Here is a 14,160-nt window from a genome sequence, read left to right as displayed (position 1 = left end):
AACAAGACAAAGAGGAGCAAGCATTGCTGGTCTCATCTAATTTTCATAAAAAAGGAGGTCGAGGACGAGACAGGTCTAGAGAGAACAATGAAGGGAGAGGCTCACAACATCAACAATCTCAGGTTGATTGCAGTTTCACATGTCGAGGTGGAGTGCTATCATTGTCATAAGCATAGGCACTATCAGAACGAATGCAGAACTAACCTGCCAAAGGATTGTGGAGAAAAATCAAATTTTGCAGAAACAGAAGAGGAGATATCTTTGCTGATGGTTTGCATCACCAAAGAAGACACGAACAAGCAATTATGGTACCTGGACACCGGTTGCAACAACCATATGTGTGGTGACAACGAAATTTTTTCAAATTTGGATGAACCATATAAAGATAACGTGAAGTTTGGCAACAACACCAAAATTTCTGTTATGGGAAAAGGTTGGGTGATAATAAGAAAAAAAAAAGGAATAATTTTCAAATAATCTTTAATGTTCTTTTTGTTCCAGATTTGAAGACCAACTTGTTAAGCATTGGCAAATTACAAGAGAAGGGCTATGAGATTACAGCAAAAAAATGGTATTTGTCTCATTCTTGATGACAAGTTAGGCTTGATTGCTCAAACTAAAATGACAGCAAACAGAACATTCCCTCTCTATTTGGATAATGTTTCCCAAACTTGTTTCTCAACAAGGCTCAATGATAATGCTTGGTTGTGGCACTTTCGCTATAGTCATCTGAATTTCAATGGATTAAAGACACTACATCAGAAGAAAATGGTGGTTGGCCTTCTGATATTCTTTACTCCAACGGAGATATGTGAAAGATGTATTGTCAGCAAGCAACTTAGAGATCCATTTCCGAAAGGAAAAACACAGAGCAAAAGAGCTGTTGGAGATTGTGCACTCTAACCTCTACAGACCAATCAATCCTACTTCCAATGGAGGTAAACGGTATATAATCACTGTTTTTAATGATTTGAGTCACAAAACATGGGCTTATTTTTTACAAGAAAAATTTGAAGCCTTAACAACTTTCAAAGCTTTTAAGGCGATTGTTGAGAAAGAAGCAGGATGTCCAGTTCAGGTGTTACGCACGGATCGTGGTGGAGAGTATAACTCACATGAATTTACAGATTTTTGTAACACACATGGAATTAAACAACAGCTGACTGCAGCCTGTACTCCACAACAAAATGGGGGTATGTGAGAGAAAGAACCGCACAATCATGAACATGGTAAGAAGCCTTTTGGCGACGAGCTGGGTGCCACAGAGTTTTTAGCTTAAAGTTGTTAATTGGAGTCTTTACATCTTGAATAGAAGTCCAACACTAGCTGTTCAGAACATGACACCGGAGGAGGCATGGGATGGTCGCCAACCAGCAGTTGATCACTTCAAAATTTTCGAATGCATAGCTTATACTCAAGTTCCAGATGTACAGAGGAAGAAGCTTCATGACAAAGGTGAAAAATGTATTTTTCTTAGTGTGAGTGATAATTCGAAAGCTTACAAGCTGTACAATCCTCACACTAAGAAGATTGTCTTAAGTCGTGACGTGATTTTCGATGAAGACAATTTTTGGGAATAGAATGAAAAAGGTATTAAGCAAATTATACCAGCAGATCTTGAAGATGGTGAAGAGCAACCAGTCAAAAATACAGAGCAGGAGTATGTGACTCAAGATGAGTCAGCGAGTGATTCGGCTACAACCACAAATCAACATCCACAATAGGTTAAAAGAAGACTTGTATGGATGGTTGACTATGAGATAATTGGGACTAACCAATCTGATGATGACCCACTTGTAAATTTAGCTTTATTTTCAGATTGCGATCTTTTAACCTTTGATGAAGCTGTCCAACATTCAAAATGGGAAAATCTATGGAAAATGAAATTGCATCCATAGAAAGAAACAAGACGTGGGAGCTAACTGAACTTCCTAAAGGATAGAAAACCATTGGCGTAAAGTGGGTGTATAAAACAAAATTGAATGAGAAAGGCGAAGTTGACAGACGGAAGGAGCGACTGGTTGCAAAGGGATACAAACAAGAGTTTGGAATTGATTACAAAGAGGTTTTCGCTCCGATTGCAAGGTAGGATTCTATCAGGCTTGTGGTTGCGTTGGCAGTTCAAAAATCATGGTCGATCTTTCAGTTAGACGTCAAATCAGCTTTTTTACATAGAGAATTGGAATAACAGGTATTTGTTGATCAACCTTTGGGTTACATTAAAGTAGGCAATGAGCATAAGGTGTATAAATTAAAAAAGGCTCTTTACGATCTAAAATAAGCCCCACGAGCATGGTATAGTCGTATTGAAGCTTATTTTTTGAGAAAAGGATTTCCAAAATGTCCTTATAAACATACACCGTTTGTGCGATTTGAAGTTGATGGAAAAATGCTCATAGTTTGCTTATATGTGGACGACTTAATTTATACTGGTGAAGATATGGAGATGATTGAGCAGTTTAAGAATTCGATGATGTCGGAATTTGATATGTCTGACCTTGGTTTGATGCATTATTTTTTGGGAATAGAAGTTGTTCAATTTGATGCAGGCATTTTTATCTCTCAAAAGAGATATGTGCAAGACATTTTAACCAGGTTTCGAATGCAAGATTGCAATCCAGTTTGTACTCTATCTGAGACGAGTTTAAAGCTTGTTAAAGACCCAGATGGAAAAAAAATTAACAACACTCTTTACAAGAAAATCGTTGGAAGTTTAATGCACTTAACTACAACAAGCCTAGACATCATGCTTATCGTAAGTCTCATCAGTAGATTCATGGAAAATCCAACAAAGATGCACCTTACGTCAGCAAAACGAATTCTGAGATACTTGCAAAGAACCACAAATTATGGGATATTTTACAAGAAAGGAGAAAAATCAGATTTGATTGGATTTATGGATAGTGATTATGCGAGGGATCAAGATGATAGGAAAAGCACATCTAGGTATGTGTTTAATATGGGGTCTAGAGCTATTTCATGGTCTTCAAGAAAGCAGCCTATAGTCACTATTTCAACTACTGAAGCGGAATTTGTAGTCGCAACATCGTGTGCTTCCCAAGAAATTTGGTTGAGAAATGTTATTAAAGAGCTTCATTTCAGTCAAGAAGGTTCTGCTCCAATTTATTGTGACAACAATTCAACAATCAAGTTGTCCAAAATTTAGTTTTATATGGTAGAAGCAAACATATTGATATTCGGTTTCATTTCTTACGCAATCTCACCAAGGGGAAAATTATTGATCTTATTTACTACAGAAGCAAGGAACAAATTGTTGATTTGTTCACAAAGCCCCTCAAACTTGATGCATTTCAGAAGCTCAAAAGATCATTAGGAGTTTACAGCATGAAAGATTATGTTCAAGGGAGGGTGCTTTGGAAACAAGTTATGTTAAACTTATGTTGTTAACATTAGTTTAAGGGAGGGTGCTAAAATAAATATGTTAAGTTTAGTTCCCATGCAAAGGTGGCCATGCACGACATGCAAAGGTGGTCATGCTCGAAGAAATAGCGAAAGCAAGATGGTGCCATTGTGTGCGACAAGAATGAAGTTTGAAGTCGCCAATCCACTTGCTGTTTTGGTTCCATTTTGATTGTTTTGTAATCTAGTTCATGTTGAACTAGGTAGGTAAATGTTTTGATATTGATTGGTGAAAAGTCAAGAATGCAAGTTGTACAAGCTAATCTTGAAAGTTTCAATGCAAATTAGTGGAGTTAGGTAGTTGATTAGGTGATTACTTGTTTGTTTTACTTGTTGGTGAAATATGTAATGGCTTAATGCCTTGTTGTGTGTTAATGAAAACATCACTCATTTTTCATTCATTCTTCTTCTCTCTTTTACATTATTCGCTTAATTTCATTTTCTGCTTTTGCTTCGAGTTTGTTTCTTCACCAAGGCTCGAGGCTTGCTATTCAAACAAAGATACAAAACGACTGTTATTGTCTCTTTGCTCCAACAATTGGTATCGAGCTTCATTCTTAGTGGACTGTTGTATTAAACTAAGAAAGTGAATGTCTTCCTCAAGTTTTTCACCAATGACCCACCAGTCTTCAATGGAGATGGCTTCCACATATGGTGATCAAGATGAAGACTTACTGCGGGCCTTTGATCTGGGAAGTTGTTAACACAGATGCTGAGCCAGCACCACTGAGGGCTAATCCCACAGTAGCTCAGATAAGGCAGCATGCTGATGAGAGGACCAAAAGGCATAAAGCCATGTCCTGCATCCAGAACTGTGTATCAGATGTCATCTTCACCAGAATTATGGCCTGTGAGACTCCAAAACAGGCCTGGGATAAGCTTAAGGAGGAGTTTCAAGGCACTGAGAGAACAAGGCAACAGCAGCTATTAAATTTGAGAAGGGATTTCGAGAATCTAAAGATGAAGGAAGAAGAAACAGTGAAGCAGTATGCAGACAGAATCATAGCAGTGGTTAACAGTATAAGGCTCCTTGGTGAGCACTTTGATGAGGCAAGAATTGTGGAAAAGGTCCTCTCCACTTTGCCTGAGAGATATGAGGCCAAGATATCCTCCTTAGAGGACTCAAGAGACCTTGCTACCATCTCTTTGACTGAGCTAATCAACACTTTCTATGCTCAGGAACAAAGGAGAGCTAGCAGAGCTGAAGATCACCAGGAAGGTGCATTCAATGCCAAGGCCAGAGAAGCCTCGAGCCTCAAAGCTCCAAGAGGCAAAAGGCCTTGGAAAAACAGGCCTAAGACTGATACTGCAAGGAGTAATGACCAGCCCTGCAGACATTGCAAGAGGCCAGGTCATCCAGAAGACAGATGCTGGTTTAGGCGGATCAAGATGCCAACACTGCAAGAAGAAGGGCCATGTTGAAAGGGTCTGTAAAAACAGGAGTAAGCCAAGGCAGAATCAATTTCAGCAGTCAAAGGTTGAAGCTCGAGTAGCTGAGGACAGTAGTGACCAAGAAGAACAGGTCTTTGCTGTTTCCTGCTTAGCTGTTCAGAAGAAATGCTCGAAAGGTTTGGTTCTTTGGGCGGTGGTTGCACTAACCACATGTCACCAGATGCCTCCTTGTTTAAAACCTTGGACAGAAGTTATAAAACCAAGGTCAAGGTTGGAAATGGTCAGTTTATAAGGACTGAAGGAAGAGGAGAAGTGCTGATATGTACTCCCACAGGCAACAAGATCATTCCAAATGTCTGTTGGTGCCAGAGATTGATAGAAACCTTCTCAAAGATAGCTCAACCGCCGAGAAAGGTTATTCATTGTGTTCAAGGACAAACAATGCCACATTCTCGATCCAAGTGGATCAAGCCTTATGACGATCCACAATGATGATAAATGCTTTGAGGTTCATTGGGCAAATGACTCAAACTCAAAGATACATGACCTCTGTTGATGACTCAAGCTTTGGCATCAAAGGCTTGGACATGCCAACTTCAGATCAATGGCTCGAATGGCCAAAGAGGGTTTGGCAGAGAACTTCACCAGCTCAGTGGAGCATGAGGATGTATGTGAAGTTTGCCAGATTGGGAAACAGGCAAGACTGCCATTTCCTACAAATTCAGCTTGGAGAGCTACTGAAAGACTGCAGCTGGTGCACTCTGATGTATGTGGCCCGATGAGGACTGAATCACTCAAGCAAAAATGTATTTCATCCTCTTCATTGATGATTTTACAAGGTTTTGCTGGATTTTCTTCTTAAAACACAAGTCCGAGGTAGCTCAAGTGTTTGTGAAGTTTAAAAGCTACTTGAGAAAGAAAGCAAGTTGCAAGTGAAATCGATAAGAGATGGATAATGGCACTGAGTACACTTGAGTCGGTTTCAAGCCATTTGCAATGATCTTGGTATCAAACATCGACTTACAAATGTCTACACACCTCAATGAGAATGGGGTAGCCGAAAGAAAGAATAGAAGCTCGATGGATATGGCGGATGTCTCTGTTTGAAAAGCGCCCAAAACCATGTGGGTGAGGCGATAACACTTCTTTGTTTACCTCTGAGCAGGCTTCCTACCAAAGCTCTTGCATCCGAGACACCTTCGAGGCTTGGTTCGATTCAAGCCTTCTTTGGCACATCTGAAGGTGTTTGGTTGCTGTGTTATGCACAAATACAGGCAAAGAAAGAGAGACAAGCTCTCTAAAAGGGCTCAACCAGTGTTCTAGTAGGCTACTGGCTTCGGTCAAGAAGGGCTACGAGGTTCGGATCCCTTGACAAGCAAAGTCCAGTGAGCGAGATGTCATCTTTGATGAAAAAGCTCTTTGGAATTGGGAGAAAAATGAGCGAAGCGCTTGAAGACCTAGTGCCTAATCAAGTGAACTTGAGCAGCTAGGACCTGAAATGGATGTTGATGATGTGCCTGTGAGAGGCACAAGGCCCCTAGATGATATTTATGAAAGGGCACAGGTTGCAATAGCAGAACCTAGCAGTTTTGAAGAGGCTGAGACAGATGAAGGCTGGAAACTAGCTATGGTCAATGAAATCAACATGATTAAGAAGAACCAGACATGGGAGCTAGTTGATAAACCTGCTGGAAAGAAGACCATTGGAGTAAAATGGGTCTATCGAGTAAAACAGAATGCAGATGGCAGTCTGAACAAGCTAAAAGCCAGGCTTGTTGTCAAAGGATTTAGCCAAAGGTATGGTCTGGACTACCTGGAAACATTTGCACCAGTAGCCAGGCTTGACACAGTTAGAATGATAGTTGCCTTGGCTGCTCAACATCGATGGACCATTCATCGACTTGATGTTAAGTCGCATTTCTCAATGGTTTCTGGAAGAAGAGATCTACATCGAAGCGACCTCAAGGATTTGTGATCACTGGCAAAGAACACATGGTGTACAGACTAAAAAAGGCTTTATATGGTCTGAAACAGGCTCCTCGAGCCTGGTATGCTCGAATTGACTCTTACCTGCTCAGTTTGGAATTTGAGAGAAGTCCCAGTGAACCAACACTGTATGTGAAGAAGAACCAAGCTGAAACTCAGCTTATCCTGTCACTCTATGTTGATGATTTATTGGTAACTGGAGGAGATAGAAGAATGCTCGAAGATTTCAAAAGAAAAATGATGGAAATGTTTGAAATGTCTGATTTAGGCAGAATGAACTACTTCCTTGGAATGGAAGTGAAGCAAACAGAAAAGGGAATCTTTCTAAGTCAGAGTTCTTTTACTATGAAGATCCTGGATAAGTTCTCTATGAAGAACTGCAAGCCAACAAGCACACCAATGGCTGTTGGAGTGAAGCTTTCGAGGCAAGGGAGTGGTGAACCAATTTGCGAGACTATGTACAAGAGTCTCATTGGTAGTCTGTTGTATTTGACTGCAACAAGACCCGATATCATGTTTGCTGTTAGTGTGCTATCGAGATACATGAATTGTCGCAATGATCGCACTTTCAAGCGACTAAAAGAGTGCTAAGATACATCAAAGGCACCATTGATCATGGTGTATTGTTCAAAAGGGCTGAAAACATGAAGCTGATAGGCTATGTTGATAGTGACTGGGCTGGATCGAGTGATGACATGAGGAGCACATCCGGATATGCATTTAGTCTTGGCTCGGGCATGTTTTTTGGAGTTCTAAGAAACAAAGTCGTGGCACAATCAACAAAAGGTTGAATATGTTCTTCTTTAGCTGCATGTGAATCAAGCCATATGGCTTAGAAAAATCTTGGTGATTTAAACCATAACCAAAAGAGGCAACAGAGATTTATTGTGACAACAAATCTGCTGCTGCAATTGCAAAAATCCCATTTTCATGGTAGAACCAAGCACTTCAATATTAAGTTGCATGTTATAAGGAGATGGAACAAGCTCATGAAATCGAAATGATTCATTGCGATTCGAAGTGCAAATTGTCGATATCTTCACAAAGGCACTCAATGTGTCTAAATTTGTTAAATTCAAAAGGAATTAGGTGTTACTAGCATGGAAACTAAGGAGGAGTGTTAAGTTTAGTTCCCATGCAAAGGTGGCCATGCACGACATGCAAAGGTGGTCATGCTCGAAGAAATAGCGACAGCGGTGGTGCCATTGTGTGCAACAATCTGAAGTTTGAAGTCGCCAATCCACTTGCTGTTTTGGTTCCATTTTGATTGTTTTGTAATCTAGTTCATGTTGAACTAGGTAGGTAAATGTTTTGATATTGATTGGTGAAAAGTCGACAATGCAAGTTGTACAAGCTAATCTTGAAAGTTTCAATGCAAATTAGTGGAGTTAGGTAGTTGATTAGGTGATTACTTGTTTGTTTTACTTGTTGATGAAATATGTAATGGCTTAATGCCTTGTTGTGTGTTAATGAAAACATCACTCATTTTTCATTCATTCTTCTTCTCTCTTTTCATTATTAAACACTAATTTCATTTTCTGTTTTTGCTTCTGAGTTTGTTTCTTCACCAAGGCTCGAGGCTTGCTATTCAAACAAAGATACAAAACAGCCTGTTATTGTCTCTTTGCTCCAACAAAATATCTAGCCGTTAAAATAAAGTCTGTGATATTCTTGGATTATGCAGGTGGTGGTTGTTCTATTCCTTAGGAGATTAGTTGCTTTATTCACTCAGTTTTTGTTATGCATATTTTGTGTATTTTCTGTTATATTTCAACCTATATAATGAATAACATAGGTATAACACTTTTTCTCATCTTGTGTCTTTTACGAGTTAACAGATATGTCTTGTTTTGTGACAGCCAAACCACTACTCATCTTGGTAAGAATTGACTTTTCACGATTGTCTAAACATATCGATGTGAGATATCATTGGTTATGAGAAGTTCTCGAGGATAAATTGTTAGAGATTGAGAAAATTCACATAGTTGATAATGGTGTGGAATATTGACAAAGGCTTTACCAAGAGGGAAGTTTGAAGGTTGTTGCTTGATCGTCGATATAGAGAACATCCCTACATAGTGGGAGGGCTGTGGGTGGTCCCATTATGTGTGAGCCTTCAAGCCCCTTGTGCTCTACAATACAAAATGGGCAGCAACAACCTTTATTTTATTATGGTGAAAGTGTGTGTGTCGCAAGTTGAAAGTAAGAAAAGAGAAAAAGTGTTAGTTTTGGCAGCTTGTTTTTACACAAACTAGCTTTCTTATTTTCCTTGATTGGAGGTCCATTCGGTGTCCGTTGGAAATGAATTTTTTACAGTAGCAAGTAGACTCGAAGATATTTAATGTGTATGGTCCAATTTTCGTTTGGGATACTGTAGCTTCGGGTTTTGGACTTTTAAAGTCCGCCTCTTTTTTTGATATTCTCAACTTTTCTCTTAAGTTTACTTTAGATTATTTGTTAATAGTCTTGTTTGAGTTGTATACTCTTTATGATGGCTTGGTTATGATCTTGTAGCAAGACTCTGATTATTGTGAAAATTTTGGCATACTTTCAAGTTCCGTGGTTTTTACCCTTTGCTTTAAAGGGGTTATCCACATAAAACTTGTGTGTTTCAATTTATTATTTTTCTTTGCGATATTGTGGTTGATTTGCGTTGATTGTTGATATATTGTGTTATTCGGTTTGCCATAATTACCAAATTGATTTATAGGGAGTGAAAGAACACCGACTGTGCTTCTACATTGTTTTGTCGAGTTCGACTTTGTCCCAACAAAATGGTATCAGAGCTTAATTTTCGTGTTTAGTAATCATGGAAATTAGCACTAGTAAGATGATTATATTGAATGACAAATTACCAACTTTGGCAAAAAAAAAAATGAAAGATCTTCTGTTTGTGAAGGCTTTGCACCTTATTGCTTTTTCCTACTAAAAAACTTGAGTCGAAAACTAATGAGGAGTGAGAATTCGAGCATCAGTAGGTGTGTGGTTTTATTCGGCAATTTGTTCAAGAGAATATTTATAACCACATTGATCAAGAGACATGTAATGACCCAAAATTCACGGGCATCGGAAAAGTGTAGTATCGGGACTCCGTCTTAGAAAATTTAACCTGTAGATAATTACTAGAAATATTTATGATTCTAGTAGTGAGCTTAATTAGGTTTTAATTAAGTGAATTTAGCTTAATTAAGGATAATTAGGAAAAATGATTAAATTGAATAAAGGGTAAAAGTTTAATTATAGATTAAAAGAAAATAATAGGGACTAAATAGGTAATTAAGCCTATTCCATTAAATGAGGCGACAATGTGTATAAAATCTTAGATTATTATGGAATAAATTAAAATTAAGACAAGTGTATGGTGATAAGATGGTACAAGTGTAATAATATATATATACACTTGTATTATAATTATTATTTACTTAAAATTTAAGTGAAAGATATTTATTAATTAAATAATTATATTAGAAGATTTTTATGTGATAAATAAATTAAATAAAGACAAATGTATGGTGATGATTTAATACAAGTGTATGGTAATAGTAATTACATGTGGAATAATAATAAACATATGTATTTAATAACAAAATATTTATTGCTTATTAATTAAGTAAAAATATATATTATTATAATTAAAACAAAACAAATAAAAGAAAAGAAAAAGGAATTGAAAAAGAGAAACAGAGAATAGAAACGAAAACAGAGCAGGGGAAAGAAAGAAAAAGAAAAATTAGGGTTTAAGGTTTTAAAGCTTTAAAAGCTAACAAAGAACTTGAGGCATCGACATCGAAAGGAAAGTAGAAAGTTATCGATGACTAAAACAGGAGATTTACGGTTTGTATTGCTATAATTCAAATGACTTTTTATTAAATGTTTTATATAAATTTTATATTTAATAAATGAGTATAATGTAAGTATTAATATTTGAGTTGAATGAAAATTGGATTGGATGGTGAATGTATATGTATAATTGAATTGTATATTGATTTGAATGTGAAATTGAATATTGACTTGAAAAAAAAAAGAAAAAAATGGAAAGGTGAGTTTTGAATTGAATTGTGATTGAAAGTGAAAAAAAAATGGAATTGAATTGAAATGTGAATTTAGAGACCCTATTAACTAGTCGGACTGAGTCAGATATAGTTGGCATGCCATAGGATTGTAATAGTTCAGGGATACTTCGACCTCGAGTCGATGAGACACTGGGTGTCAACTATTGCTTCGAACTATTCGATGAGGCACTGGGTGCCATACTGGAGTGTTTGGATGGATCCGTGTATCCGCCAAAGTCTGAGTTTTGTTAATAGGGGTAAATAATGAAATGATAAAATGAGTGAGTTGATCAATTGAGCTACTGAAATGAGATGAAAAAGTTGAATTGTGAATTGAAATGTGAAGTGAGATTTAGGAATGAACCTAAGGTTCATAATGTGTCAAGTTCAAATTGTGGATTTATGATATTAATTGATGAATTGTTATTGTTGAAATATGAAATTTGAGTTTAAATTTATATGTATGATTTGTGCATTACATGTTTATTATTGTTATAATTTGAATTATGGTAATACCACGAGTATGAAATACTCAATGTCTGATTGTTTCCGCATGCAGTCGATAGAAGTCAAAGGTCCGGTTCAAAGATCCGGATCAATCCCGACTTCAGTATAAATTCGGTGATGTATTTTTCCTTTGGTAAATGTGGCATGTACTTCGGTCTTATTAAAGAGTCTTGTAAGTTTTGGTTGTAAAGGATGACTTATAATGTTTGGATGGTTAAATGAAATGGTAAGAAAAGTTATATAACATTTTGGTATTTTTGATATTAAGTTAATGTTTTAGACATAATTTAGGTATATTTAAATGTGAATTGGGCTGGTTGTGATTTTTGTTTGGATTGGTTTCGATTTGAATTTGTAAGGAAGGTTAGATATTTATAAAGAGGTTATGTTGAGTTTTTTTTTAATGAAGTCAATTAGTAATACAAATATTTATATGAATTTATGATTATATTATAATATATATATTTTTATTTATTTAAGAATTATTTGTAAATTTTCTGATATGTCCGACAATGCCTTGTAACCCTGTTCCGGCGACAGTTTAAGGGTAGGGGGTGTTACAAGACACATGGGGGCACATTGTGGAACAAGCTTGAAAACTTGTATGCTTTGAAGTCCGACAATAACAAGTTGTCCATGCTTAAGAGAATGATGATGCTGAGTTACAGGGAAGAGACTTTTATAGGCGACCACTTGAATGAGTTTCAAGGTTTGTTGACCGAACTACTTGGCATGAGAATTAAAATTGATGATGAAATTACAGGACTTTGGTTGCTTGCTACTCTACTGAACTCTTGGGAAATGTTTCATAATTGATGAAACAAATAATCTTTAAATTTTTATTTTATAATTTGACACAAACAAATAATCAACTGAGTGCAAAGCGTGGATGAACTAAACTAATTTATTTAAAATGTAAATCAATAAAATATTAAATATAATGAAGACAATTTTTGTTAACTTCAACATTTTATTAATATAAGTTAAAAAAGAGATCTTGTTGAAAAATTTAAATAAATATATTAATAATATGTGAAAAAGAAAAAATATATATTACTAATGAGAAACATGCAAGTGATTTAAAATGACACAAAAGAACCAAGGGAGTTAAGTGAGATGATAAGAGTCTCTCCTATCTAAATTAGTGGTCGAGGGTTCAATCCTCGCCCTAGATATGAAGCAGCTTTAAAACTCGTGGCCAACATCTACCCTTTAATGGGCTTACAAAATGAGAAAGATAGTTACTGAGCTCGTTCCGATAAATAATTTAAGAAATAAAAAAAATACAAAATAAATGTCTTTATAATCAAACACTTTTTTATTGTATTTGATTTTTGAAATAATAGTTTTAAAAAAAAATGTACATAGTTGAGCATGAGCCCATGGAAACAAGTAAGAAGAGTTGGACACAGTTTTACTGTATTAATAACGGATTTTCGTTGAGTTTTCAGAAATTAATTCGTTTGCATTTCTTTTCCTTTCAAAAGAAGACGAAGAAAAAAAAGGTATTTTAGAATACCTCTGATTACGAACTAACATGGTTCTGAATCAGCATGTTCCTGTCATTTGGTTTTCAGCTTACCAGCTCTCGAACCTTGTCAAGGCTATGCCACAAAGTAGCTAACCATTGAGGACAAGAGAAGAGCCAGTACGGCGTTTCCATACTTTTTGAACTTATACAAATCCATAAATATTGGATTTATTGTTCGAGATATCTAAACACAAAATAATCTGACTTTAAGCGAATTAATTTTATTTTAGATATGATTTATAAAACTTAAATATTTATCTTTAAATAATACTTAAATTCGTTAATATTATAATTTTTCAATAAAAAATGGGTCAGGTTTGAGTTTAAATATTCAAAGCTCGAGCACGACTTTCTCTATTTTCAAATTTGTAACACATTAAATTATGTAATTTATAACATATAAAAGTCAAACTATATTAATATATAGTACTATAATGTAAATATTAAAATATGTTAATTTTTTATATATAATTTTAATAAATGAAAAATATATAAAATTATTATAAATATTTTAAAAAATAAAAAAATAGACTGACCTAAAATGAGTTTGGATTAGCTTGCTATTTACGAATATAGGAGAGCTTAAGCAAAATTTTAGGCTCATATTTCGGGTTAGAACGAAGGTTGGGTAAGTAAAAAGTATATTAATATCATGCTTAAACTTGACCTGAACTCTATCTAACCTAACTCATAAACACAACTCATTACGAGCACTAAATTGAATAACTAAAATCTATACTACTTAATTATAATGAGAATAAATTTGAAAGATGATTCACACATCTATCAAAATACTCTTCTTCTTTTTAATTTTAAAAATTATGAAGAGAAAACAATTCAATGTAAACTTTAAGTGTTACTATTTGGTACATTGATAGTGTGCCAACAATAAGAGTTAAAAATGGTCATTTCTCCTATTTCTTTTATATATTTATATTTTTAAATATTTTGTCAGTGTCATCATCAAACCCAAGCTCACCAAATATCTTCCCAAATTTTATATTCTTTTTATTTATTATCAAATTAATTTTAAAATTTTAATTTGTAATTGAATAAAATTTATAACTAATTCCATTTAACTAAAGTATGTTAATAAATTTTAGGTTGAATTTGGTTTTAGGAATAGAGGTCTTTTTTTTTTTCCTTAGAAAATAGAAAACATTGAAGAGAACGTGTTTAGTTAAAAATTAAAAAATGATTTTTGAAAAATAAAAATATGTAAAAATTAGAAAACAAAAAAACATTGTTTTCAATAAAAATGTTTGTAAAATG

The 14,160-nt window shown here is 35.3% G+C and overlaps 2 protein-coding genes across 2 annotated transcripts; both read left to right on the top strand.

The window, feature by feature from the left end:
- The first annotated feature begins 2,440 nt into the window (after window positions 1–2,440).
- Window positions 2,441–3,166, top strand: LOC128033877 (secreted RxLR effector protein 161-like). Its single transcript, XM_052622364.1, has one exon. The coding sequence runs from the start codon at window positions 2,441–2,443 to the stop codon at window positions 3,164–3,166; it is 726 nt and encodes a 241-aa protein (XP_052478324.1).
- Window positions 3,167–4,071: 905 nt separating this feature from the next.
- On the top strand, window positions 4,072–5,304 carry LOC128033876 (uncharacterized). Its single transcript, XM_052622363.1, has 3 exons — window positions 4,072–4,793; window positions 4,861–5,092; window positions 5,182–5,304. Exons 1-3 carry the CDS (start codon window positions 4,072–4,074, stop codon window positions 5,302–5,304), a joined length of 1,077 nt encoding a protein of 358 aa, XP_052478323.1.
- The last annotated feature ends 8,856 nt before the right edge of the window (window positions 5,305–14,160 follow it).

Source organism: Gossypium raimondii, chromosome 10 (genome assembly GCF_025698545.1).
Source record: "Gossypium raimondii isolate GPD5lz chromosome 10, ASM2569854v1, whole genome shotgun sequence".
In the NCBI taxonomy this organism is placed as follows: Eukaryota; Viridiplantae; Streptophyta; class Magnoliopsida; order Malvales; family Malvaceae; genus Gossypium; species Gossypium raimondii.
Note: the sequence above shows the minus strand (reverse complement) of the source record. Positions and strands in the feature narration are given on the sequence as shown.

Excerpts from the sequence above, each read along its gene's own strand:
- LOC128033876 (XM_052622363.1), top strand. The coding sequence starts at position 4,072 with ATGGTGATCAAGATGAAGACTTACTGCGGGCCTTTGATCTGGGAAGTT. Across the intron at positions 4,794-4,860 it reads CATCCAGAAGACAGATGCTG|GAGTAAGCCAAGGCAGAATC; the intron begins GTTTAGGCGGAT and ends CTGTAAAAACAG. Across the intron at positions 5,093-5,181 it reads CAAGGTCAAGGTTGGAAATG|AGATTGATAGAAACCTTCTC; the intron begins GTCAGTTTATAA and ends TGTTGGTGCCAG.
- LOC128033877 (XM_052622364.1), top strand. The coding sequence starts at position 2,441 with ATGGAGATGATTGAGCAGTTTAAGAATTCGATGATGTCGGAATTTGAT.